At 33.4% G+C, this 25175-nt stretch overlaps 1 protein-coding gene across 1 annotated transcript; it reads right to left on the reverse strand.

Moving 5' to 3' along the window:
- Positions 1 to 367: 367 nt before the first annotated feature.
- On the reverse strand, positions 368 to 1474 carry LOC125921742 (NADH-ubiquinone oxidoreductase chain 6-like). The gene is given in 1 exon segment (XM_049629336.1): positions 368 to 1474. A coding segment is annotated over 1 exon segment (552 nt). The 5' UTR covers positions 1416 to 1474; the 3' UTR covers positions 368 to 863.
- Between the last annotated feature and the right edge of the window lie 23701 nt (positions 1475 to 25175).

Below are 25175 nucleotides of genomic sequence, written 5' to 3' on the forward strand. Positions count from 1 at the left end.
CATTGTAAAATTTTCAAGATTTTGTATGCTTTTTATACTCTATTATTTTATTTTAAATATATATTCTTCTCCTTTTTTTCCAATTTGAAAATTTTCCAGTGACCTGTCCTCCATTTTGGTAATCCTTATTCTACAAGACCCAATCTGTTTTTTTCAACCACTCGTTTTAGCATTTTTGATTCTCATACACATTCTAATTATCTGCTGAAATCGATCATTCTTCCTCTTATTTGTTCACTTCTTCTGACTTCATTTGCAAATTAATCATATTTATTTCAATAACATTATCTGTTATTGATCTGCCACATCCCTTAAAGCTGCCTACAGCACTCGAATTATATTCTTTTCACTCCTAGGACAACCCCGATTCAATTCCTTGAACCTAATCAATGAAAATAATCCCCACCTTATCAATTCCATCAAACGTCTCTTAATTGGAAGCATTTTTGCAGGATACCTAATTTCCTATAATATCCCCCCAACAACTATCCCACAAATAACTATACCCCATTATCTGAAACTAACTGCCCTCGCCGTGACTACCACAGGCTTTATCATGGCATTAGAACTCAACCTCGCGGCTAAAAACTTAAAATTGAAATACCCCTCAAACCTTTTTAAGTTCTCTAACATCCTAGGGTACTTTCCAATCGTAATACACCGCCTCCCATCAACAATAAGCCTAACTGTAAGCCAAAAATCCGCATCGATACTATTAGATATAATCTGACTAGAAAATGTATTACCAAAATCCATCTCTTATTTCCAGATAAAAATGTCAACTGTCGTATCTAATCAGAAAGGGCTAGTTAAACTCTACTTTCTATCTTTCATAATCACCTTAACCCTTCGCTTACTTTTACTTAATTTCCACGAGTAACTTCTATAATCACTAATACACCAATAAGCAAGGACCAACCAGTGACAACCACTAGTCAAGTTCCATAACTATATAGTGCTGCAATTCCCATGGCCTCTTCACTAAAAAACCCTGAATCACCTGTATCATAAATCACCCAATCACCTGCACCATTAAACTTAAATACAATCTCAACCTCATCTTCTTTTAAAATATAGCAAGCAGTTAACAATTCTGCTAACACTCCCGTAATAAACATCCCTAGCACAGCTTTATTAGACGTCCACGCCTCAGGATAAGACTCAGTAGCCATAGCGGTAGTATATCCAAACACTACAAGTATACCCCCAAATAAATTTAAAAAAACCATTAAACCTAAAAATGATCCCCCCAAATTTAACACAATACCACAACCAATACCACCAGCCACAATCAAACCAAACCCACCATAAATAGGAGAAGGCTTTGAAGAAAAACTTACAAAGCTCACCACAAAAATTGTACTTAAAATAAATACAATGTATGTTATCATTATTCTCACATGGAATTTAACCATGACCAATGATATGAAAAACCATCGTTGTATTTCAACTACAAGAACTTAATGACCAACATTCGAAAATCACACCCCCTCATTAAAATCATCAATCACTCATTCATCGATTTGCCCGCTCCATCCAATATCTCAGCATGATGAAACTTCGGCTCCCTACTAGGAGTCTGTCTAATCCTACAAATTCTCACCGGCCTCTTCCTAGCCATACATTACACATCAGACACAATAACCGCCTTCTTATCAGTTACCCATATCTGCCGTGACGTTAACTATGGCTGAATTATCCGATGTATACATGCTAACGGAGCTTCCATATTCTTTATCTGCCTATACATGCACGTAGGATGAGGAATATACTACGGCTCCTACACTTTCTCAGAAACATGAAACATTGGAATCGTACTACTATTTGCAGTCATAGCCACAGCCTTCATAGGATACATCCTACCATGAGGTCAAATGAGCAACCGTAATTACCAACCTCCTGTCAGCAATCCCATACATCGGAACCAACCTAGTAGAATGAATCTGAGGCGGCTTCTCAGTAGACAAAGCCACCCTAACACGATTCTTCGCCTTCCACTTTATCCTTCCATTCATCGTCTCAGCCCTATCAGCAGTACACCTCCTATTTCTCCATGAAACAGGATCTAATAACCCCTCAGGAATAACATCCGACTCAGATAAAATTCCATTCCACCCATACTACACAATCAAAGACATCCTGGGCCTCCTAGTATTAATCTTAACACTCATCCTACTGGTCCTATTTTCGCCAGATCTGCTAGGAGACCCAGACAACTACATCCCTGCCAACCCCCTAAACATCCCTCCCCACATCAAACCCGAATGATACTTCCTATTCGCATATGCAATTCTCTGATCCATCCCCAACAAACTAGGAGGAGTCCTAGCCCTAGTCCTTTCCATCCTAGTCCTAGCAATTATTCCCATCCTCCACACCTCTAAACAACGAGGAATAATATTCCGACCACTAAGCCAATGCTTATTCTGATTCCTGGTAGCAGACCTCCTAACCCTAACATGAATTGGCGGCCAACCTGTAGAACACCCCTTTATCACTATCAGCCAACTAGCTTCCATCCTATACTTCTCAACCCTCCTAATTCTAATACCCATCTCAGGCATTATTGAAAACTGTCTCCTTAACTTCCTTATCTATATCATGTCTAGAGATGCTTCTTGTGTCTATATTTCTGTCTTACTCATTAGTAATATTTTCTTGCCTCATGTCTATAATATTCTGGACATAGTGTATAAAACAACTGTTTAAGATCTAGATGTTCTATCTTGCACAAGAGATGGTTCTCTTTTTACTCTGTGAAGCAGATGGAATGAATGACTGATCAACTTAATCCAATTGGGTGTTGGTCACAGGGACCTTTCAGTTCCAGTAGTCTGAGCCTACTTTTAATTTTTCCCATTCCTTGTACTTGACCCTCTCTGGCTTTTGGTTGGTGGATATGATTTTCTGAAAGAGAAGGGCAGGTTGACTTCTGCCTTTTATATGTTCTTGGTAACACTTAAGACTCCAAAATCATAGAGCTTCAAAACCTGGCAAATGATTTAAGCATAGAATTGTGGTATTTCTTAAATAAACACAAACTACAGAGATCTTAGAATTACAGTAAAAAGAGCTGTTTTTCCTTAAACATTTGTGAAAGTAAGTTGCAGATCTGATGCCTCAAATAGATTACTATAAACTTTGTGTTTTAAAGAACATGTGCTTATATAATGTAATCACCTGTTATGATATGATCATCAAAGACAAAAAACTAACATGAACACGTTATTGCTATATAATCCACAAGTTTCTATCTAGTTTGACAACTGTAACAATAATGTCTTATTAACAAAGTCAGTCTGTCATAAACTTCTTAAGCTTATCTTGATTTTCATGAATTTGACACAGTTTATGCCCCACCCCCTCTCTCTTTTTGTAGATTATCCCCTAAGTAGTGCTTCTTAGTGGGTAGTTTCAGGTTATGCATCTTTGCGTGAATATCCTAGAAGTGATGTTGAAATCTTTTGAATGCATTCTATCAGATGGCACACAATTTCAAATTGTTTCATTAGTTCACTTAGATCACTAGATTACAGTAATGTCTGCTAGGATTTTTAATTATACAGTCACTATTTTTTTCTTTTTAAAACTAATTATTTTTATATAGAAATATTTTGAAACTGCATAAATATAAGTTTTTGCTTATAAAAGTTTCCACACATTTATTTTTATTCATTGTATCTTCGTGGACACATTGTTTTCTATATTTTTCAATGAATTGTAATTTGTTGCCTCAATTATTTATCTTGAAACTCAGATTGTTCTTAATTTGACTAGTGTTAGCTTCTGTGTCCGTTCAATGTATTCTGCTATTTCTGTTTTTTTCTTTCTTTCTTTCTTTCTTTCTAGCATATCCTTGCTGTCTGGTACAAAATGATGTTTCCAATATCATCTTGTATTTTTCTGGTACAAGGCTTAGAATCAGTCATTCCTCCAAGGAGCCTTGCTGTTTGCCTTATAGAAGCCAAGATGTAGGCAGTAGCTAGACTCAAAACTGCTGGCCTCTTGCTGCTTTTAGGCATTCTCAAGAGACAAAGCCAGGGCCATATATATCTGTGCATATGTATATGAACACATAAACTTAAATCAGTGTGTGTGCCTGATTTGCAAGTCCACACTAAAACCTCAATTCTACTATAATTGTATATCATATGTAGTTACTCTAAAATTTCATGTATGCATCAAATTCTACAATAAGTTATCAAAGATTTCGATTACTTTTATTTAGATAGAAAAATAAAAATTATAACAAACACTGATTTAAAGCATACAAATTCATTGTGGAGGTACCTAACTATTCATATCTATAACCATTTCTTTAAATACTCTTAAATACATGTTTATAAATTTGAATATTGTTCATTTTATTGCAGATTTAATTTGTATATTCTTGCTGACAAAGAATCAGTAAAGGATATGATGCTTGACTTATTCTGTAATGGGTTAGTGTAACAAGCCTCAAAAATTAAATACATACAATGATAAAATTGCAGCATCCATTGTTTTTTAATGTCTTCATCATTGGAGGCTTCCTGCACTTTGCTTGCTTAAGAGAACATACACGATTTTATATAACGTTTGCTTCATTTTACAAAGATCTGATGTACAATGAAGGAACTAAGTATTATTTTCTCCTACTTCTTTCCTGTGATTCTTTAAGAACAAACCCAATGTTTCCAAACTACAATTATATTCTAATTTGATTTAAATAAAGCAATCTGAATGCTGTTTTCATTTCTTCCCTTAGGGACCAAAAAAAAAAAAAAAAATTAAAAAGAAGTGTTCAGTGATGGTATCATTCCCAGTGCTATTGTGTTCAGTGCCCAGGTTTAACATTCTTTGTCTCATTACAATTTTATACTCCATGGTATTTTCAAACACCAGAGAGAGTATTGATAATTATCTTAATATTTTAAGAGTCTACTCAAAATGGTCCTTTTAAGAAAGAAAGTACTAAGCCATAATAGAAAGCCAAATGCTAAAATAAACTTGAAATTGTTTAACCACTCTTGAAATCTTAAAAGCTTACACATAACAATGGTACATCTCATGATTTTTCTGAAGTTGTAGTATTGTTGATTCATATATACCTAATTTCCAAGTATAGGTTAAATTTGCACTTTCATTCCCGCACATTTAGGCATTTTTCAGAATTATTAAAAGATCTTACTGCTGTCAGAATAAACATGCCAAAGTATTTTATTTTAAACATTTATTTGTCTCTACATTTATTTCTTAATTCACCTCTTCATTATTTCATTCCATGCTATTTACTGGCTATTTATTTTGCCTTAGGCATTATACTTTTGCTGGGAATATGAAGGCGAATAGAAGTTATTTATTCCTGAAAGTACCTCAGTTCAGGCTATAAATAATTAACTAATTTTATACAAAGTCCCCTTTCTGATCATCATTATTCACCGAGCAGGTACATATTTCATGTTAGTTTCATATTATACCTTTCACATTAATTTCCAATATTTCTACACAATAAGACTCCAGTAATGTTGGGAAAAGATCCTACTGTTCCCTCTTTATAGCATGCTCATCCTTGCTCTTTGGATTTTGCTCATTTGTTTCTTGACCCATTTTTTCATCTCCACCTGCATAAATCTTACCATTTCTTCAACAAAGCCCTCCTCAAATTTCATTTACTTTGGGATCAATGGTGATCTCTCTCATTTCATCTCACTCTCAATAACTCATAATTTAGCAATCAGTTATTCTCTAATCAGATGGACAACTAACATGTAATAACTTTGTGATCTTGCATTATTCCTGGCTTTTCTACTTTATCATTTATTTTCTACTCTGAGTTCCATGACTTGGATTTTCAGAGAATTTATTCTACTTTGTGACCTTGCCTGATAGTTAAGAAAAAGAATGTAGGCTTTAATGGAGGTTTTATGAGGATTTAAACAGAAGCTGGAATAAAGTTCAATGAAGTCTATGTAAATGTAATTATTCTTTTGTCTCCTCTATCTATAGACAGCAACTTCTGCAAAGAAACTGGGACTATTTGAAAATATTTACACCAACCTTAAACAGACAGCGTGAAAAGGTAGAACATTTTCAGAACATTTCAGGTAGAAATGTGTCAGAACATTTATGATTTAAAGAATCATATAACACACTGCACTCTAATGATAAGAATTCTGAAATTTATGGCTTGAGACTCTGGTAAATAGAAATTACTCAAAAAACCAACTGGGGTATGGGGCACTTGGGTGTTTCGGTTGGTTGAGCATCTGACTTTGATTTTGGGTCAGGTTTTCATCTTACAATTAATGGGTTTGAGTCCCGCGTTGGGCTCTGTGCTGAAGGTGCGGAGTCTGCTTGGGATTCTCTCTCTCCCTCTCTCTCTGCCCCTCCCCTGCTCTCTCTCTCTCTCTCTCTTTCAAAATAAATAAACTTAAAAAAAAAATTTGGGTAAATGGAGGATGCAGTAAGGAATTGCATACAAAATAAATTTACTTTTTTACTCCATATTTGATGTTTGAAAGAACTAGAGAATACTAAGTCACATGAATAGAAACTGAACTCAGTGTGCATATGGATGCTCTTAAATAGGACAGGCAGTTATCAAACTATTAATTCATTAAGAATATATTGAAAATATTCCAGAAAGAGATATATTGTATTCAATAAAAATATTGCAAGCTGAAGTAGCAAAAATTGACAGTACAATGTAAATTATGTTTTTTTATGTTCCATATTCTATCATAGATTCTGCAATGTGTGTGTGTGGGTGTGTGGGTGTGTGTGTGTGTGTGTGACAGATTGAGAGAGAGAGAGAGACAGAGAGAGAGATGGTGTTTGTATAATTTATTTCCCAAATGATATTTGATATCTCCGAGCCAAATTTTAGGATAAATTTAACTTCTGTTATTTGTGTAGCAATTGAAATAGAATTATCATGATCGCCTAAAAATGTGAGCATTCATTTATTTCTCATTTTCTCCTCATCCACTTGGAACTTCAGTGCAAACTAGATGTCATTTTAAAATGCATAATGTAAAGTTAAATTGCCAACCAATTCAGTATGATATTTGAGTACATATAGGGAAAATGTAATTAAGAAATAAGAAATTTTAAAAATACGTTTCCTATACTTCCAGTATCTAAGCTTAATTTTATACTTTTAACATAATATCTTATTGATGTGGTGTACAACTGGTATAAATTTTTAGCATGCATCCACCAATTTTCTTAGTTAAAAATAATCAAATATACAAGTGAATATTTTTGTTTTCACTACTTAGTTTGCGTTACTATGGATAAAGAAGTTAAAATAATACAGTGCTTAATGTCATTAGTTAAATGTGCCATTTCAACTCAAACTTAGTTAATAATCTTTGATTATGTAACCTTTAAGTATTTTCTAATTTAATCCTGGAGTTTAATATTTCATTTAAATATGCTCATAGTGTTTATAAGTTTCTCAAGCCTGGATGGACCCAAATTACTTGTGTTTCTTGGTTATAATTTGTAAATAATTTAAAAACTGACAAATATTTTCTTTTTTTATACATATGTTTTAAAGTTTATTTATTTATTTTGAGAGAGAGAAGGAGTGAGAGCATGAGTGGGGAGGGGCAGAGAGAGGGGAAGAGAGAGAATCTGAAGCAGACTCCGTGCTGTCAGCATGGTGCTCAACATGGGGCTTGATCTCAGGAACTATTAGATCATGACCCAAGCTGAAACCAAGAGTTGATTGCTTAACCAACTAAGCCAACCAGGCGCCCCTAAAACTGACAAATATTTTCAAAGTTCATATGACTAGAAGAAATAAAATGTAAAGTAAAACAAGAAAAAAAATCAAAACAAAACACAAGTATATTACTATTAAGTATTTGTTAAGAACACATTATTCCTAGAAGTACATGTTAAACCTTGTTTTCCAAACAAATAAAAGGAGGTATAATTACTTGTTACAGATTAATTGTATCTTTTACTGTTCTCTACTATATCATTAGTGAATCTACCATTAAAATACAAATTATATAAATAATATATAAGTATATACTTCAAAAGTACTAATAAAGTATATAAAGTATATTTTTCTATATCTCAGTTCTCACAAAAACTGGAGTGTTCCAATTTTCATATGTAAATACACTCTGTGGAAGTTATAATTTCAATTGTTTAAAATGGCAGAGAGTTTAAAGAATAGTACAACTCTAACTTGAAACCATAAAAGTCCTACAAGAGAACAGAGGCAGTAACTTCTTTGACATTGGCCATGGCAACTTTTTTCTAGCTATGTCTCCAGAAGCAGGGAAACAAAAGCAAAAGTAAATTCTTCAGACTTCATTAAAATAAAACGCTCTGCACAGTGAAGGAAACAAATAACAAAACTAAAAGTCAACCTACGAATGGGAGAAGATATTTGCAGATGACATATCTGATAAAAGGTCAGTATCCAAAATATATAAAGAACTTATAAAATTTGGTGCATTTGGGCGGCCCAGTCAGTTATGTGTCTGACTCTTGACTTTGGGTCAGGTCATGATCTCATGGCTTGTGGGTTCAAGCCCCACATCGGGCTCTGTGCTGACAGCACGGAGCCTGCTTGGTATTCCCTCTTTTTTTCCCTCTATCTCTCCCTCTCCCCTGCTGGCTCTCTCTCTGTGTCTCTCAAAATAAATAAACTTAAAAAAAAAAGAACTCATAAAACTCAACACTGCAAAAACAAATAATACAATTAAAAAATGGGCAGAAGATACGAATAGACATTTTTCCAGAGAAGACATATAGATGGCCAACAGACACATGAAAAGATACTCAACATCACTGGTATCAGGGAAATACAAATCAAAACCACATTGAGATGCTACCTCACATGGGTCAGAGCGGCTAAAATTAACAACTCAGGAAACAAAAGATATTGGGGAGGATGTGGAGAAAGGGCAACCGTTTTGCACTGCTGATGGGAATGGAAACTGGTGCAGCCACTCCGGAAAATAGTATGGAGGTTCCTGAAAAAGTTAAAAATAGAACTACCCTATGACCCAGTATTTACTCAAAGAATTAAAAAGTACTAATTCAAAGTGATACATGCACTCCAACGTTTATAGCAGCATTGTCTACCAAATTATGGAAACAGCTCAAGTGTCTATTGATGAGTAAAGATGTGGGGTATATACAAAGGAGTATTACTCAGCTATTAAAAATAATGGAGTCATGGCATTTGCAACGATGTGGGTGGAGCTAGAGTGTATTATACTAAGTGAAATAAGTCAGACAAAGAAAGACAAAAACCATATGATTTTACTCATATGTGGAGTTTAAGAAACAAAGCAAATGACTGAAGGGGAACAAAAAGAAAGAGGGAGGCAAACCAAGAAACAGACTTAACCATAGAGAACAAACTGGTGGTTACCTTAAGGGAGGTGGGTGGATGAAAGTGTGAAATAGGTGATGGGGATTAAGGAGTGCACTTGCTGTGATGAGCATCTGATGATGTATGGAAGTGTTGAGTCACTGTATTGTACACCTGAAATAATATTGTACTGTATGTCAATTAACTGGAATTTAAAGAAAAAAAATTAAAAATAGGAATAGTATACCTCTAGTAATGCTTTTGCTTAGGTTAATTAATTGCTACTATTTTATCACATTTTCATCTCTCCATATCTGTGAAAATATCTTTCCTTTTTTTTTCTTAAGCTATTTAAAGGAAATTAGTTATACCTAATCCTTCATAACTAAACACTTTGATATACATTTCCTCAGAAAAACAACATTTTTTTATATAACCACATTAATATTAAGATATTTAACACGAATATAATAAAATCATCAATTATATAAACCTTATTTCAAATTTCCACAAAATGTCTTATTTGTAAATTTTCTCTGAGGCTGCAAATAATATTCTTGCATGACAATAGTTTGTTTTGCTGTTTTCTCTCTAAATCTAGAACAGTTGCACATTTCTGTATTTTTCATGACCTTGAATTTTTGAAGAGTCCAAACCAGTTTTCCTGTTCAGTTTTGCATTTATCTGATTGTTTCCTCATGTCTATATTTAACACAGATTTCTTGGCAAGTGCATTGCACAGTTGCATTGTAGAAAATGGATTCTTGAATTAGGGGTTAAATGGAGGACTGTAGTGTTGCCTACATGTTAAAGTTCAAGAAGAAAACCTTGGATTACTGTATCCCATTAAAGGCCTCAGGTTGCTCTCATCTGCTGCTGGGAATAAGCCCTCTATTTTATACCCAGGCTTGGGCCTGATAGCTCAAAGTAAGGGAGAATATGTCCAAAATCAACTATTTTACACTTCGTAAGTCTGCATGTACAGTTAGAAATTTAGAAAACCAAAAGAGATGGTGCTGATTCGTGGAAAAAAGAATTGAATTTATATAAAAACTAATTACACTTAAAATGTTTATATTGCTGATAATTATTTTGATAAATAACATTAATATTTCAGATTGTATATTTCTAAAAGTGGTACTATTTTAACTCAAGTATTATAAACCCTAAAGGGAAATGAAAATTGTGTAATTATTGTAAATATACCAACGAACATTTTGAAATCATGTTTTTATTTAGGTCACAATATCACAATTTCAATAAAAAATACATTGTTTTCATAGTGCTTACAAATAAAATAACTTTAGACTTTCCCATCTTATAGAGATATTTTCTTCTTTTTACCTCTAAGGAAATAGAACAGACTATTTAAGTCTATGATTTGTAAGTCAAAGAATTATGAATTAATTCAAAAATGACTTTGCCTGAAATACCTTTGAAATAATATTACTAAAATCAAATGGTATATGGTTTAGATGAGTTGAACAGATCAGATATAATACTGCTTTATACTTCTAATAATTCCAGTCTATATAGTTGCCAAGTTCATTGTGATAAAACTTTTAAAATCACCTACAGTAATAAATCTAATAGATTTTAGGCTTAACAGGATTATTTTTTAATATAATATAATTCCTAAAACTGGAATCTTTCCACTAAAATCTATTAGCCTGTCTTATCCTAATATAATGTTCATTTCAGTAACACTTTGAACTTCTGAATAGTATTTATTTCACTAGATGATTTAGCTTATTCTTTCTATAAACCATGTTTCCTTGACAAGTCTTCGACCATACTAATGCACACTCAAGTGTATGAGTCAATGACCTAAGTATGTGTTTGTGAATGTATGTATGCACCAATTTTCACCAAATAAATGTTACAATAAATTTTATGTTTTCCCATACACACACATAAACCTGGTATAAATATTTAGCTTTTGGTATATATTGTATTCATGCAAAGGAAACCCCCTCCCACTGCCTTCCCCAAATATGTTAGAATCCTCATCCACAGTACCTCAGAATATGATCTTATTTACAGATCAGGCACTTACAGATGTGGTCAAGTTAAAGTGAGTTCACTAGGGTGAGTTCTAACCCACTATGACTGATGTCCTTATAAAAAGGGGAGACATGGATCCAGACACACATGAATATTAGAGGGAAGATAATGTGAAGAAACACATGGGAAAGACCATCTAAAAGCCAAGAAGACAAGCTTGGAACAGATCCTCCCCCAGCCTTCACAAAGAACCAATTCTGCCATGACCTTGATTTTGGACTTCTAGCCATCAGAGTCATGAGACAGCAAGTTTCTGTTCTTTAAGCCACTCTTTTGTGGCTTAAAGACCTAGCAAACTAACACAGAAACTTAAAAAGAAAAAAAAAAGCATTAATTTTTCCTTTCCTTTACAGTTGGATTCTTTTCTAGACTTTCCTTTTTTAAAAAAAAAAAGATTTTATTTTTAAATAATCTCTACACTTAATATGGGGCTTGAACTCACAACCCCGAGATCAAGAGTCCCCTGCTCCACTGACTGAACCAGCCAGGTGCCCCTAGACTTCAACCTACAATGAACACACAATAGCTATTTTCTAATAATTATAGCATGTATACTAAATCAATTTATTTATACTGTTTTATTACTCAGCAAGAACTTAAAAATAAATTAGACATAAAACATATGCTTTATGTGTAAAAATGGCATGAATTGCTTTATTTGGGAGAGAAAATTATTCCCTGAGGACATTATTTGTACTTAGGGAAGAATAGAATTTCCTCAATTCTTTCTTTTTTTTTTTTCTAGAATGTGTACTTTTTCAAATATGTGCTGTTTGTTAAGTCACTACAAAAACACAGTTAAGATCAACTTGCTAAGTAAAAATTAATGCAAGGTGAAAAATTAAGGACTTAGTTTTTTTTCTTCAATACTTTCAGACAGATTTTTCAGGAATAATTGCCTCTATGATAAAAAATATTTATTTCATAAGTAAAAGGTGATTATTATTATTCTAGAATAAACAGTTTTTCTAAGATATGGCATATACCTACAATCTTGAGTATGTAATGACTCATATATTTATATATCTCTTACATCTTACTGAATGATAAATCCAGCATGGTATCTGAACAGAGGCAGAGTTCACAGGGTCTACATACTTAGAATATTTTTGTAGTTCTCCATTTTTATTTGAAACTATGTTATATATTATAGTTTTAAAATATATTAATATAAATATTAAAATATATAAATAAATTAATATGCTTTAAAAGTGAAATACCATAGTGCTTTTGACTGCTCATTCATTGCTGGCATACTAGCCTGCCATAGTTGAATTAAAGTAATAGAATATTAAAGAAAAAAAAATTCTCTAAATATAATTGCACCAAAGTGAAATTATATCTTCTCAATTCTTAACTCTCAAAAAATTGTTGTCATAAATGACACTTTTACTATGTAATTATATATTTTTTAAGTTTATTTATTTATTTTTAGTAATCTCTACACCCAACCTGGGGCTCGAACTCACAACCCTGAGGACAAAAACTCACAACCCTAAGACTGAGACAGCCAGAGGCCCCTATAATATTCTATTTTTGCTGTCTTCTTGATTTAATAGAATGTGCAAGCATTTTCATAGCATGCATTCAATAATTTTTTCATATTCTAGTAACATTCAAAATTAAACTGTGCACATATATTATGACATTAAAATTCCTCCAAAGTAGGAAAAAAAGAAGTTACTCATTAGCTTTCTATTGAGGAATTTCATTTCTCATGGCTATACCTGTTCTGGTCTTACTCATAACAGACAATTTCAGGCTTTTATTTCTTTTGTGTTAAAAAGGATAGGAGAACAAAATTTAATGTAATGACAAAATCTATTATTTAATATGCTATTAATTAATGTTATTTAATATTTAATTGGAACAGAAGACAACATGCTAACAAAAGAATTAGAAAATAAGGATGTGTTTAATTTTATTGATAAAATCATAGTTACAGGTAATGGAGAAAACAAAAGATTGTAAAGACTATTGAGTGCAAATAAGAAAGATAAAAAGGGGGAAGGGTTTAAGTAACAATTTGAAGCCACTCTCTTCTTATATATTCCCTTAGTGTATTGGCTGAAACGCATTTCCATTTGAATATACAGTAAATTTCCAGTAATCCAAAATGGAGAGGAATTAGTTTTCTCTTTTTAAATAAAAATTGTGATTATTTTAGGCTTTACCATCAGAAGAAGACATACCAAGAAGGAAAAGAAAGTTAAGAATCAGAGTCTCATATGTCAAAGGTCTGTGTGAGTAGTAGGTTTTGCTGGTAGTTGTAGAATATTCTAGGTAAGGAAGGAGAGCTGGTTGCAATCAGAAAGCATTTTAATGTAACCATTTTTGGTAGATGGTAGTAATTTATTGTTTTCATTTATGATTCTAAACAATATTTGCTTTCATACCAAAATTTTATTTTTATAGTTTTGAATCCTTTTTCCTTAAAGAAGGTCTCCTCAAAATATATAAGATTCAAACTTTACTAATCTGGATCTGGCCCAGATTATTATATCTTTATATTTTAAAACATTTTGAATGAAAAATATTTTAATACAAAAATTACTCAGCTAACAAACAAAATTTAATTCTCTATTATTACTCATTACATATTTTAAACTTTCCATTACACTCAGTTATCACTGTGAATATAAATGTCTATAGAAAAATACTAAAAATATAGTGTATGAACATATTGGGATCTGTGATAAACCCACATAGTTAAGAACTTAAAAAATACTTACACACAACAACAAAAAAATTAATTCAGCTTTTCATAGGTTGGCATAAAATAAAACTGTGAGATTATTAAATACTAAATTATAACTGAAGGAAATTTATATATAATGGGGAAGCAGTAATAAGGAAAATGACTCTAATCATAGGAATCCTATTTAAACAAAATTTCACTGTAGCTTGTCACTGAAAGTGACATAACTACATATTTTAATTGGTATTACTAGCCTAAAAGTAAAACAATAATGATAGGTGTACAGTGCTCAAAATCCATCACTTGGACCTACTGGAACACATGTAAAATAAGAGCATAATAAATTTATAATTTTCCCAGTATATCAGCGCGTCAGACTCCTTAATGAGCAAGGAATTTTTCCTCTACTTTTGCATTTTCTATATTTAGGGAAGTATAAATTGCATAGGTAAGCAGATGCTGTGGTATACCTAACATCCTATATTTAACTACAGGCACTTCAGTCAATTGTAATTTCTTTTTATTCATAGTGCATATGCCAAATATAAATGTGCAACTCAGAGATCTGGCCAGTTGTTGGATAATTAAATATTCATCAGTGTGTATCCATGCGTGTGTGTACACATGTATGTGTGTAAATATGTCCACATGTGCATTGTGTATACTTTTTCATGTAGGCAGACAGACACATAGTGCATTATGGAATTTCTAGCTAACATTTAAAGGGAGAGCAGAATTGTGAGCACGTTACATTGTGTTTATTTTTAGTTTTCATTTGCAGAGGCAAATTGCTTTGATTATAGCAGCAATAAATTTCAGTATTGCTCTGTTTTATAATTCTTGTATTTTTTATTCCAAAAGTTTTGGCTCAGCAAGAAACTATGTGCAGCACTAGAATACAAAAGAAATATACGTGATTTACTCATTACTTAGAGATAAATTATCATCATATATTTTTTATATGGCAGCCGTTCCTTCCTTCTATCTTACTGGTAGAGCTTGAATTTGTTCCAGCATCTGCATTACACACATGTGATTCATGAGTAAATCCTCGTAATTCAAGTCGATCTTGGTAGTCCTATTCCCTTGAAGGTAAGAGGTTGATGGTGCATTATCAATTTCTGTCCAATGATATGTAATGGAGGTCTTCTGGAGGGCAGTGTGTCTTCTAAAAGAGGTCTTCTAGCGCCTAGAAACACACAAGGAGCATGCTGTCTTTTATTTCACCCCCAATATTGCCAGGTCTTGATGTGGCACTTGTCAATCACAAGGGGAAATAACTTGAAGATCAAGCCAATACATTGAACATGAGACTCTAGGAAGATGAAAAACATTTCTGATGATGGCGTGATGTTGACAAGAAGCCTATATAATAAACTAAGAATGTAAATATCTTAGAACTTCTTGTTATATGTGATAGTGGGTGTTGTCATTGTTTAAACCATTTTAATTTGTACTTTCTGTTACATGCTGATGAATGTCTCCTATTAAAATATCTCTTAAATACTCCCAATTGTGTTTCTGTGCAGGTGCATATAGTTCATATAATATGCCACATATTTTCTGTTTGTCTCTGGAGATTCATTCTCTACGCTTCTCCATTTTTTTAAATGACATACTGAATTATCCAGAAGAAATATTATTCAAAATACAAAAATGAAAAATGTCTTTGTGAATCAGAATAAACTCATATATAGTTTGCTTTATGAATTTTCTGAAACTAAGAATGATTGAAGAATTATTGAAAAAACCGGTTAGTGGATCAAGATTTTTTGAGTAATCTATCTTGTACTTTCTCCTTAGCTCTAAAGCAAGATACTCCACAATCAAAATCATATAATAAATGCATCTTTCGGAAGAATTTAATAAGAATTTCCAGAAGTTTGATTTCTTTTCCATTTTTCATGTTACTACTGGGTTAATATTCCCTTAATCACTCTAAATACATTATATTTATCTTTTTAACAAAATTTATATTCTTTCCTTCTTGGATATAACCTCAAGCATGCAATTCTCAATCTATATTCCCAAAACTTCTACAATTTGACTTCACTTAACCTAGTAAATCTACTTATAAACTAGTAGACTTTTTAGAGAAAGAACCCTAGACGCTAACTAAAATAATGAAGGGATTACTTCTATAGCGCCCATTGTCTAAAAATCATTCACATTTGTTTAAATGTATTCAGTAATAGGATATTATTTTGTTATTATTATGCTGTTTCTAATGGTTGATTCTATGAGAGCTATTTATTACTTTGCTAGACACCAGATTACTTGTAATTCGCATCCAGTGGTTTTGACCTTGCCTTTGGCATCATTCACAATATTCCAATTTTTCTCTTAAATGACAGCCCTTCACATATTAACAGACAAGTTTTATATTTCTTCTTAACCTCCCCTGGAAACCATCAGTATCATAACTAAAAATTAATGTATGGAAACAACTGGCAAATACAATCTTAAAAATACTTTCCACAAACATCACCTCATTTCCTATCATTCCTCATATAACATAATTTCTAGGCCTATGTGACTACTCTGTGTACAAAATGTAGAGTTTACATTTTTGATTTAAGTTTTCAAATACAAAGTTGAAGGAAGTATAATATAGTTGACAAATGGCACAGCCTAGCAATACCATGTCTCAGACTTGCTTTCGTATCAATCAGGTGACTTTCATTTCTGTTCCTTCATTTCTTTATGCTCATGAAGTTTATATACTCTACTAAACTAAAATCACTTTTTTCCCCTTTTCAATTAAGTTAATCCCATATATCTTTAAACCCTGAACTTAAGTCAAATTTCATCTGTTGATATTTTTAAAAATTTTATCTATTTATTTTTGAGAGAGGGAGAACACGAGTGGGGGAGAGGCAGAGAGAGAGACTCCCAAGCAGACTCCCAATGCAGAGCTCGACTGAAGGAACTATGAGATCATGACCTGAGCTGAGATCAAGTGTTGGATGCCTAACCGACTGAGCCATCTAGGTGCCCCTCATCTGTTAATTCCTCTTTATGAATAACCAGGAAAATCACTCTTTTCTGAAGATTCATTGTTCTTAAGCCTTATTACAGAATGTTAATTATCTGTGTTCAATGTTTCTTTCTCCTTTCTTCTCTCTCTGTCTCTGTCTCTCTCTCTTTATCTCTACTTCTGCATCTATCTCTTCCCCTTTGTTGGATGAATTTTGATAAAAGAGAGCATCTTCATGCTTCTTTTACCACCTTCATTTTGGCTGGTACAGTCCTAAGCCTCCTGTGTATGCCCAACATCAGTAATTACAGCAATAACTAAAAACTATTTGCATTTGTAGATCAAAGACAGTGTGATTCAGAAACAAGAAACTTGGAAGAAAAAAATATTTTTTCAAGGTCTTAGTCTATTAGCGCTAAAAATCTGACATTTAAGGAATTCATTTATTAAACAAAAAAGAATTACCTAATGCTTTGTAGCAAAGTAATTAAACTCCAGGGTCTCTACAAACTGTAAGGTAAGACCTTTCTTCCTGACCTAAATGTAGGGCAATCGATAAACATGATGGCTAGGGACAAAGATCACTAGACTTAAGTACCCTTTCCCATTTATGCCGTCATTTATGCAAAGAAACCTACTCTAATTTGCTAGATGGACCCGGTTAACTCTGTCTTTAAGTATAGCTGAAGAGCCAATTTCCCTAACCATGGGGGAAAATCAATTTATATTCATAGAACAGGATCAGCTAATAAAGTATTTTATGCGTGGTAGATGTCATGAGTTAAGTACTGTATTGCATGTACCTCATTAAGTGCCACCACCTCAAATGTCATTTAGGTAAGTAGTGATATTGGAGATCTTCCAAAATGTAAAATAGCTGCGTGTGGCTTATAAACTGAGTCTAGTAACTGCTAGCATCTTTGCTGAATCTGCAAAAATGCTGATGCATTTGATCTAACTTTAAAGAAAAGATGTTCTATATCTGTGTTTTAGGTGTATTTTGACTATACAGTGTGATGAGTTAAATGGGTGCTCTTGCTTTGATTTTTGAAATTTACTCCATTGTTTGCAAAATGCATACGTATGCTATTTTCAGAATTTCAGTCTCTAAGTCACTGATGAAAGTTTCATCTTCCCAGGAAGAATGAGAAGTATATAACAAAACTTCTTAATCATCCATATATTTTATATATCAAACAGAAGCTGCATGTTATGAATATGTTGTCTATATTTATATATATACATAAAATCAAGATTATTGTGAAGACAGATAATAACTTGAAATATTAAACTGTCATCTTTTTCCAGACCACATAGCCTGAGGCCAAAAAATAGACAACTTAGCATAGTGGGACATATATTATGAGATCAAATAAATCAGCTCTGTTCACATAGCTGAACGCAAATCATTCAAGTTAAAACTGAGAGAAATAATAATCACTCTTTATAATTTCGACGTGCAAAAGAAATTCTACAGAATCAAAATGAAAGAACCGAAGGAAATAAGCATTGAATTTATGTCATAGCAGCTTGAAATTAAAATATAAAATGAGCTAGACTTCCTGGTTCCAGGGAGATAAATGAAAGACTTCTTAGGTATTCGTAGGGAGGAGGGGATGGGGTTTGACCCTGGAGGTTAGAGCCAGAGACAAGAAGACTACATATAAAATGCTATAAGCGCTTTGTATGGACAGTGCCCTAAAAAATAAGTAATGATCTACCATTAAACCCCTGTTAGCTGTGAAGTGTAAACCCTCCATCAATAGTTTCCAGTAATTTGATTTTAAAATTTCTACCATAATAATGTCTGTCAATGTCCCAGAACCTGGATGAAACTCATCTGAACTGTCATAAGTTCATATACATTTTAATAACCCAGTCACTCAAATACTCACACTTGCCAGATTAAATTCTTAAGTACTCAACACACAAAAGAGTGAAAGCAGTGTAGAAGGTAAAGCTTTGGCATTAAAGTTGAGTAGAATTGCATGATGGGAAATCCCTCCTCCCTCAACAAAACATTCCCCTAATATACTGACATTTGAAACCTTCAACCTTAAAATGTTTATTTTCCAGTCATTTAAAAATATTATTTTTGATATTGAATAAAATGATAAAACATTGGAAAAAGGAAGTCTTGTGTTCTTTTTATCAACATCATGTTGGAGAGTTCACAAGAAAATTAGCATATTACCAATAGATTTAGTTCAGAATAAATTTTGTGAGTTTATACTTTTAACCTCACCCCTGTTTCCAAATACACTGCAATGACAGAGAAAAAGAAAACATATCAGTCTGGAAATTAAAATTTAACTTCCTTTAAAAAACAGCAACAAAGAAACAGGGCACCTGGGTGGCTCAGTTGGCTAAGTACCTTAGGTCATGATCTCCTGGTTGCGAGACCAAGCCCTGCATGGGGCTCTGCACTGGCAGTGCACTGAATCCCTGCTTGGGATTCTCTCTCTCCTCTCTCTGACCTTCCTCTGCTCATGTGTGTGCGCTCTCTCTCTCTCTCTCTCAAAATAAAAAAAAATAAACATTTAAAAAATAAAAAATAAATTAAAAACCCCAAAGATTGAGTGGAAGCTTAAAGTAAGTGGCCTACTGGATTTGTGGCTCAGAGATTGTTCTAATTTTATTTGCTAGTCAATAAGAACTTAAATTGGTCTGGAAGTGTTGTTTTAAGAAACCATGCATTCTTAAATTAAGATAATAAAAACTAAATTCAGATCTAGATGTGCTGTAGGAATACCAATGGACATTAATAATATGAAAACATTAAAACTTGGTAATGATAAAAGGCTTTTTAAAATGAACCCAACATACAGCAGTAAGAAACGTACCATTCATAGCTCTCAGTAGAAGAATTACTAAAGGATGTATATTAGCAAGAAGGAACATAAGCCTAGAGGAAAGGATTACAAAGCAAGAAAATGATAAGTATAGAAATAGACAAATAAATTGATAACCTTGCTAGCTTTAATCTATGGATTGAAGAAATATTTGTGAGAAGAGATTTTAAGCATCCTTGGCCAAGGATACCTGATATTATTGGGTCAGAACAAATTTACCAGTATTAAAGCAGAAGTAGTTGTATAGTGTTGACTATCTGTACTCCAAAAAAGAAATTTAATTGTACACAAGAATTTGTGGGGTTCCTGCATCCTCCTATATCCCCTCCCCAAATAGACCAAAAGCTACATGCCCAACCTGCCAATAATGGAGGTCATATTAGTCCATAATAGTGGATAGACATCCATTTCACTAGAGAAGAATAGATTGGACTATCATAAAACTGTAAACTTTCATGTTATTTGTAATTTGGTTTTGGAGATTCTACCAGAATTATGGTAGATTATTTGCTTACTTTCCTTGACTCCCATCCCCTAAATTTATCTGTGCTTCACATTTGTGTTATAGTCTTATCTTTCTTCAAAGAACTTGTGAAGAACAGACATTAAAACCCACAGTTACATTTGTTGAGGAAATGTGGTTGAGGCCATTGTACATTATGCCATTCGTTATCACTGATGCGTAGGTCCACAAAAGAAAAAAAATATATCTGAAATTATTCCAGGAAAGCTTAGTTTCCTCAGATTAATGTTCTTAATCTATGAGCAATGACAATAATGTTACTGCTTTTCTTAACATTATTCATTTAGACTTGCAATGAGTTAAAATTCAAATATGCAGCCTCCACCTCTATCTCTTCAGGTGTGTAACTTTTCATCTGTGTCTGTTCTTCTCTTCATTCGTTTTTATCTTTTTCTATGTACACTTTTCAAATAACTTGTGGCATAAAATTGGTGTACTGACTAGTTAATTGACTTTTTAATTCACTTAATCAAGAGAGGAGGAGCTGATTGAAATCCCCATCTTGGGATGGGAGTCTTGAGGAGAGAGGCTTAAGAAGTTAGGCATTAGTTGGGGCGCCTGGGTGGCTCAGTCGGTTAAGTGTCTGACTTCAGCTCTGGTCATGATCTCACAGTATGTGAGTTTGAGCTCTGTGCTCAAAGTCAGAGCCTGGAGCCTGCTTTGGATTCAGTGTCTCTCTCTCTCTGCCCCTCTCTGCTCATGCTCTGTCTCTCTCTGTCTCGAAAATAAATAACATTAAAAGATGAAAAAAAAGTTAGGCAACACTTTCAGGTGGTAGATTTTTCAGGTGTGTAAAGTAAGTTATTACTGCAGCCACTTTTGTATGAATCAAACCAAGGAGAACAGTGATATAGGCAAAAGTCTGAGGCATCTCTTTTTAAGTATTGTCAGATACAATATCCAAACTGCAACTTACATAAATATTTTTAATGAGGGTTCAATCCTAACTTACTTCTATTTACTTAAGTTTGGAAATTGTGTACCAAATTTTATTCCTGTTTCTTCCTTTCTATCTCCTTGTTCTTTACTTTGTCTCATGTCTTGTTCTGCTTCAATGCTTTATCAGGTCTGCAAGTACAAAAACATTGTGCTTCCCCACCAGGTTATTGTAATAACCCCCTAACATGTCTTCTGCTGGTGATCTCTTCCAGGTAAACTTCACACTGTTTGTTGTTTCCATAATCATCTTAAAAGACAGCTCCAAATCATTAATATGTGACTCAATGAGTTTATAAAACTCATCAGAATTCTTTCCTCTTTTAGTCAAGGCTCTTCATCATAAGGTTGCAAGTGTCTTTATGAGAGCATCTCCTTTCTCTCTTCTCCCCAACACATGATCTTTCTCTTCCTGGTGTATGATCCTTCTTTCTGTTTCCCAAATAAATTAAACCTGCTCCTGACCTGTCTTAAAACCTTTCATATTCTCTTTCTTCCCCTGGAAGGCCTTTCATTCAAAGACCAGCATGGTTCAGTCTTTCACATGGCTTCAGATATGCCTTTAAATGGTTTGTTCTTTGAAAGGTCTTCCCTAATCAACTTATACAAACCAGCACACTGCTCTGATACTCTCAAGTTTTACTGCCAGACTTTGTTTTTATATAAAACACTCGTCATTAACTGATGACTTATATATTCTTGCATTTGTTTATATTTGTGTCCATCCACTGGAATTTTATTTTGGTTCCCCATTGTGTTATCTGCCCATTGAAGAGTGTGTGATCTTCATAGATGCCCAATAAATAGATGTTATTAATATGATCATTTCTAGTCTTATCTCTTTCTGTCTTGATTTATGCTATTTATTTTCAGAAAAAAATCACAGATCCTGACTGTTGTCCTTCAAACAATGCACTTTCTTACTTCTATATCTTTGTCATATATTTTATTTAGGGGTGTCTCCTCTGGGCATCATGTTATTTAAATTATTTTAATTCTTCAAGATACAGTTCTTGATGAGATTTTTCCAAATTCTTCCCGCCATTGTGACCACATGTTCTCATAATACTCAAAAGGTATAAATCCCTACATGACATATTGTATCACATGTTGTTTTATAATTATTTCTGATCTTTCTTTATGCCTTTTACTAGATTCTACATTTCTTAGAAACAATTCCAAGCACTAAATTTGTTTATAATTCTTGGAACTTGTAAGGCAATAATAACACTAAAATGGATCTAAAATATTTGGGCAGTAAGTTAGAAAGAATGTAGCTATTTAATTTTCAATGTTTTTAAAGCACTACTAGAATGTATTAAATTGATATCTCAATGTTAAACAAAAGATTTCTCAAGAGTTGACTATTCAACAATTTATAAAGTGCATATTAATTTGCACTGGATCACAACCAGGCATTGTGGAAAAAAAAGGTACATGCACACACTCTTAAACCCATAAGCAGAGTGGAAGGCAGAAGAATGGCTGTCAAATGTGTCTAGAGACTAATTCCTGAAACTTCTGAATATGTTATACTGCATGGCAAAAGGGATTTTGCAGATGTAATTAAGGTTATGGGTCTTAGAACAGGGAGATTATCCTCTATTATTGGGGGATTGGCCCAATTTAATCCCATAAACTCTTAAAAGCAGAGCATTTTCTCTGGCTGGAAGTAGGAGATAGGAGGCAGAAGGAGAGGTCAGAAAGGATAGAAACATGATGAAAATTCAACCCCCCACACTGGCAGTGAAGATGAAAGTGGCAACGAGTCTGAGCACGCAGGCGGCATCCACAAGAGGAGAATCACCTTCAGCCAACAACCAAGAAAAAGAACCTCAGTCTGACAACCACATGACACGCATCTGCCAACAACCTGAATGTGTTCAGAAGCAGATTCATCCCCAGAGCCATCTGTTTGATTTGACAGGGACACCTGGGTGGCTCAGTCAATTGAGCGTTGGACTTTAGCTCTGGTCATGATCTCGCAGTTCGTGAGTTTGAACACTGCATCAGGCTCACTGCTGTCACACTGTAAGCGCAGAGCCTGCTTTGGATCCTCTGTCCTCCTCTGTCTGTCCCTTCCCCACTTGTGCTCTTCCAAAAATAAATAAATATTAAAAAAAAAACATGAAACAAAAATACAGCCCTACCAATACCTTGATGTCAACCTGGTAAGACTGAGCTAGAACCCAGCTGAGGTATGCTGTACTATGCCTTCCAGAGAAGGCATCTATCTATTAGTTGGGAAGAGAGCCAACTAGGTCCTCACATGGCCTCTTCTCTGTGCCTGCACACACACACACATACATGCACAGTGAGAGAGAGAGAGAGAGAGAGAGAGAGATCTCCACTCTTGCTATTCTCTGATGTCTCTTTCTCTTCTTATATAGACATCAACCCTATAAGGTTAGGACTCCATACTTATGACCTTATTTAACTTTATCTACCTCCCTAAAGGTCTTGTCCCCAAGTACAGTCACATTGGGGGGTGGGAATCTACCATAGTGAAAGGAGTCAATGATAACTCTAATATTTTTGGCCTAACAAATTAGAACAATTGAAATTTGATTAATTGAGATAGGAAAACCCTGAGAAGAGAAGTAATTGTTGTGAGAAAGTGAGTTGGCAACAATGTATTGAAATTAGGATATTGAGTAACCAGTGAGATTATGAGTGGCATACAATAGAGATAAATTTGGAAATTATCATGTGTAGAAGGTAATTAAAGCGTCTAGACGTGGTAGAATTATCAATGGAGTGAAATAGATAGAAATGGGAGATTTTGGCGAACTTCCTTGGAGCACTTGAGTTTTATGAGATTAAGGATGTGAAGAAGGGCCACGGAAAGAGACTGAGAAAGAATGGCCCAGTAATGAAGTCACAGTAAACAGAAAAATGTATGTAGTGTAAAACCAATTGAAGGAAGTATTTCAAGAGAAGGAAAACATCAACTGTGCCACATATTTTTTTCTTTTGTGCCTATGCATCTTGAAAAATGTTTCTAGATTATTCTTCATATATTTACAACATACTAATTATTAATGTACTCATAATAATTACAAAAGAATCCAAATACTTACTTATTATCAAAAACAGATCTATTTTTATTGTTGCCATAAATATTTTTCTTGATTGAAATTTTTCTAATTGTTATAAGACTTCCCTAAATTTTATTGACTACTTTACAAAAAGATCATGTGTCTGAAGAAAAAAAATTAAAGCCAGATATCCATTAAATATGCACTAAATATCTTGTCAATACTAATACTAATGTGTTATGCAGGATATTCTTTATTTTTAATACTGGATTTAACTTATTATTTGATTTTCAAATCCTGAAATGCTATTATATAGTTTGTCTTCCATAAGTCAAGGCAGTCAGCACTTGACATCTATGGTAATAATAGAATTGAGAAAAACTGGCTAATGACTATCTAGTATAGAATGACACTCTTTAATTTAGTATGTACTAAAAATGTGTCAATTATATTCCTTATTAATAACTCTGAAAGCACAACAACCAAATGTACAAACAGTTCAAGAACTCAGTATGATATGTGTATTAGATATCCTTTTAAAGACTTTTCAGAAGAGATGAATATAAATTCATAATTGAATCATTTGGTATATCATAATAAAAGAGCATGGTTTCAGAAATATTTACATGTTCCCATGAAAGATTTTTTCTATAAGTATTTTTTTCTATAAGTATCTATTTCTCCATTTATAAAGTTATTGTATGTTCAAAACAACTGATTATTCCCTATCGTATTTTCACTCTTTACGTGACTTTTTTCTTCTCC

This window comes from Panthera uncia, chromosome C2 (genome assembly GCF_023721935.1).
Source record: "Panthera uncia isolate 11264 chromosome C2, Puncia_PCG_1.0, whole genome shotgun sequence".
NCBI classification, from domain to species: domain Eukaryota; kingdom Metazoa; phylum Chordata; class Mammalia; order Carnivora; family Felidae; genus Panthera; species Panthera uncia.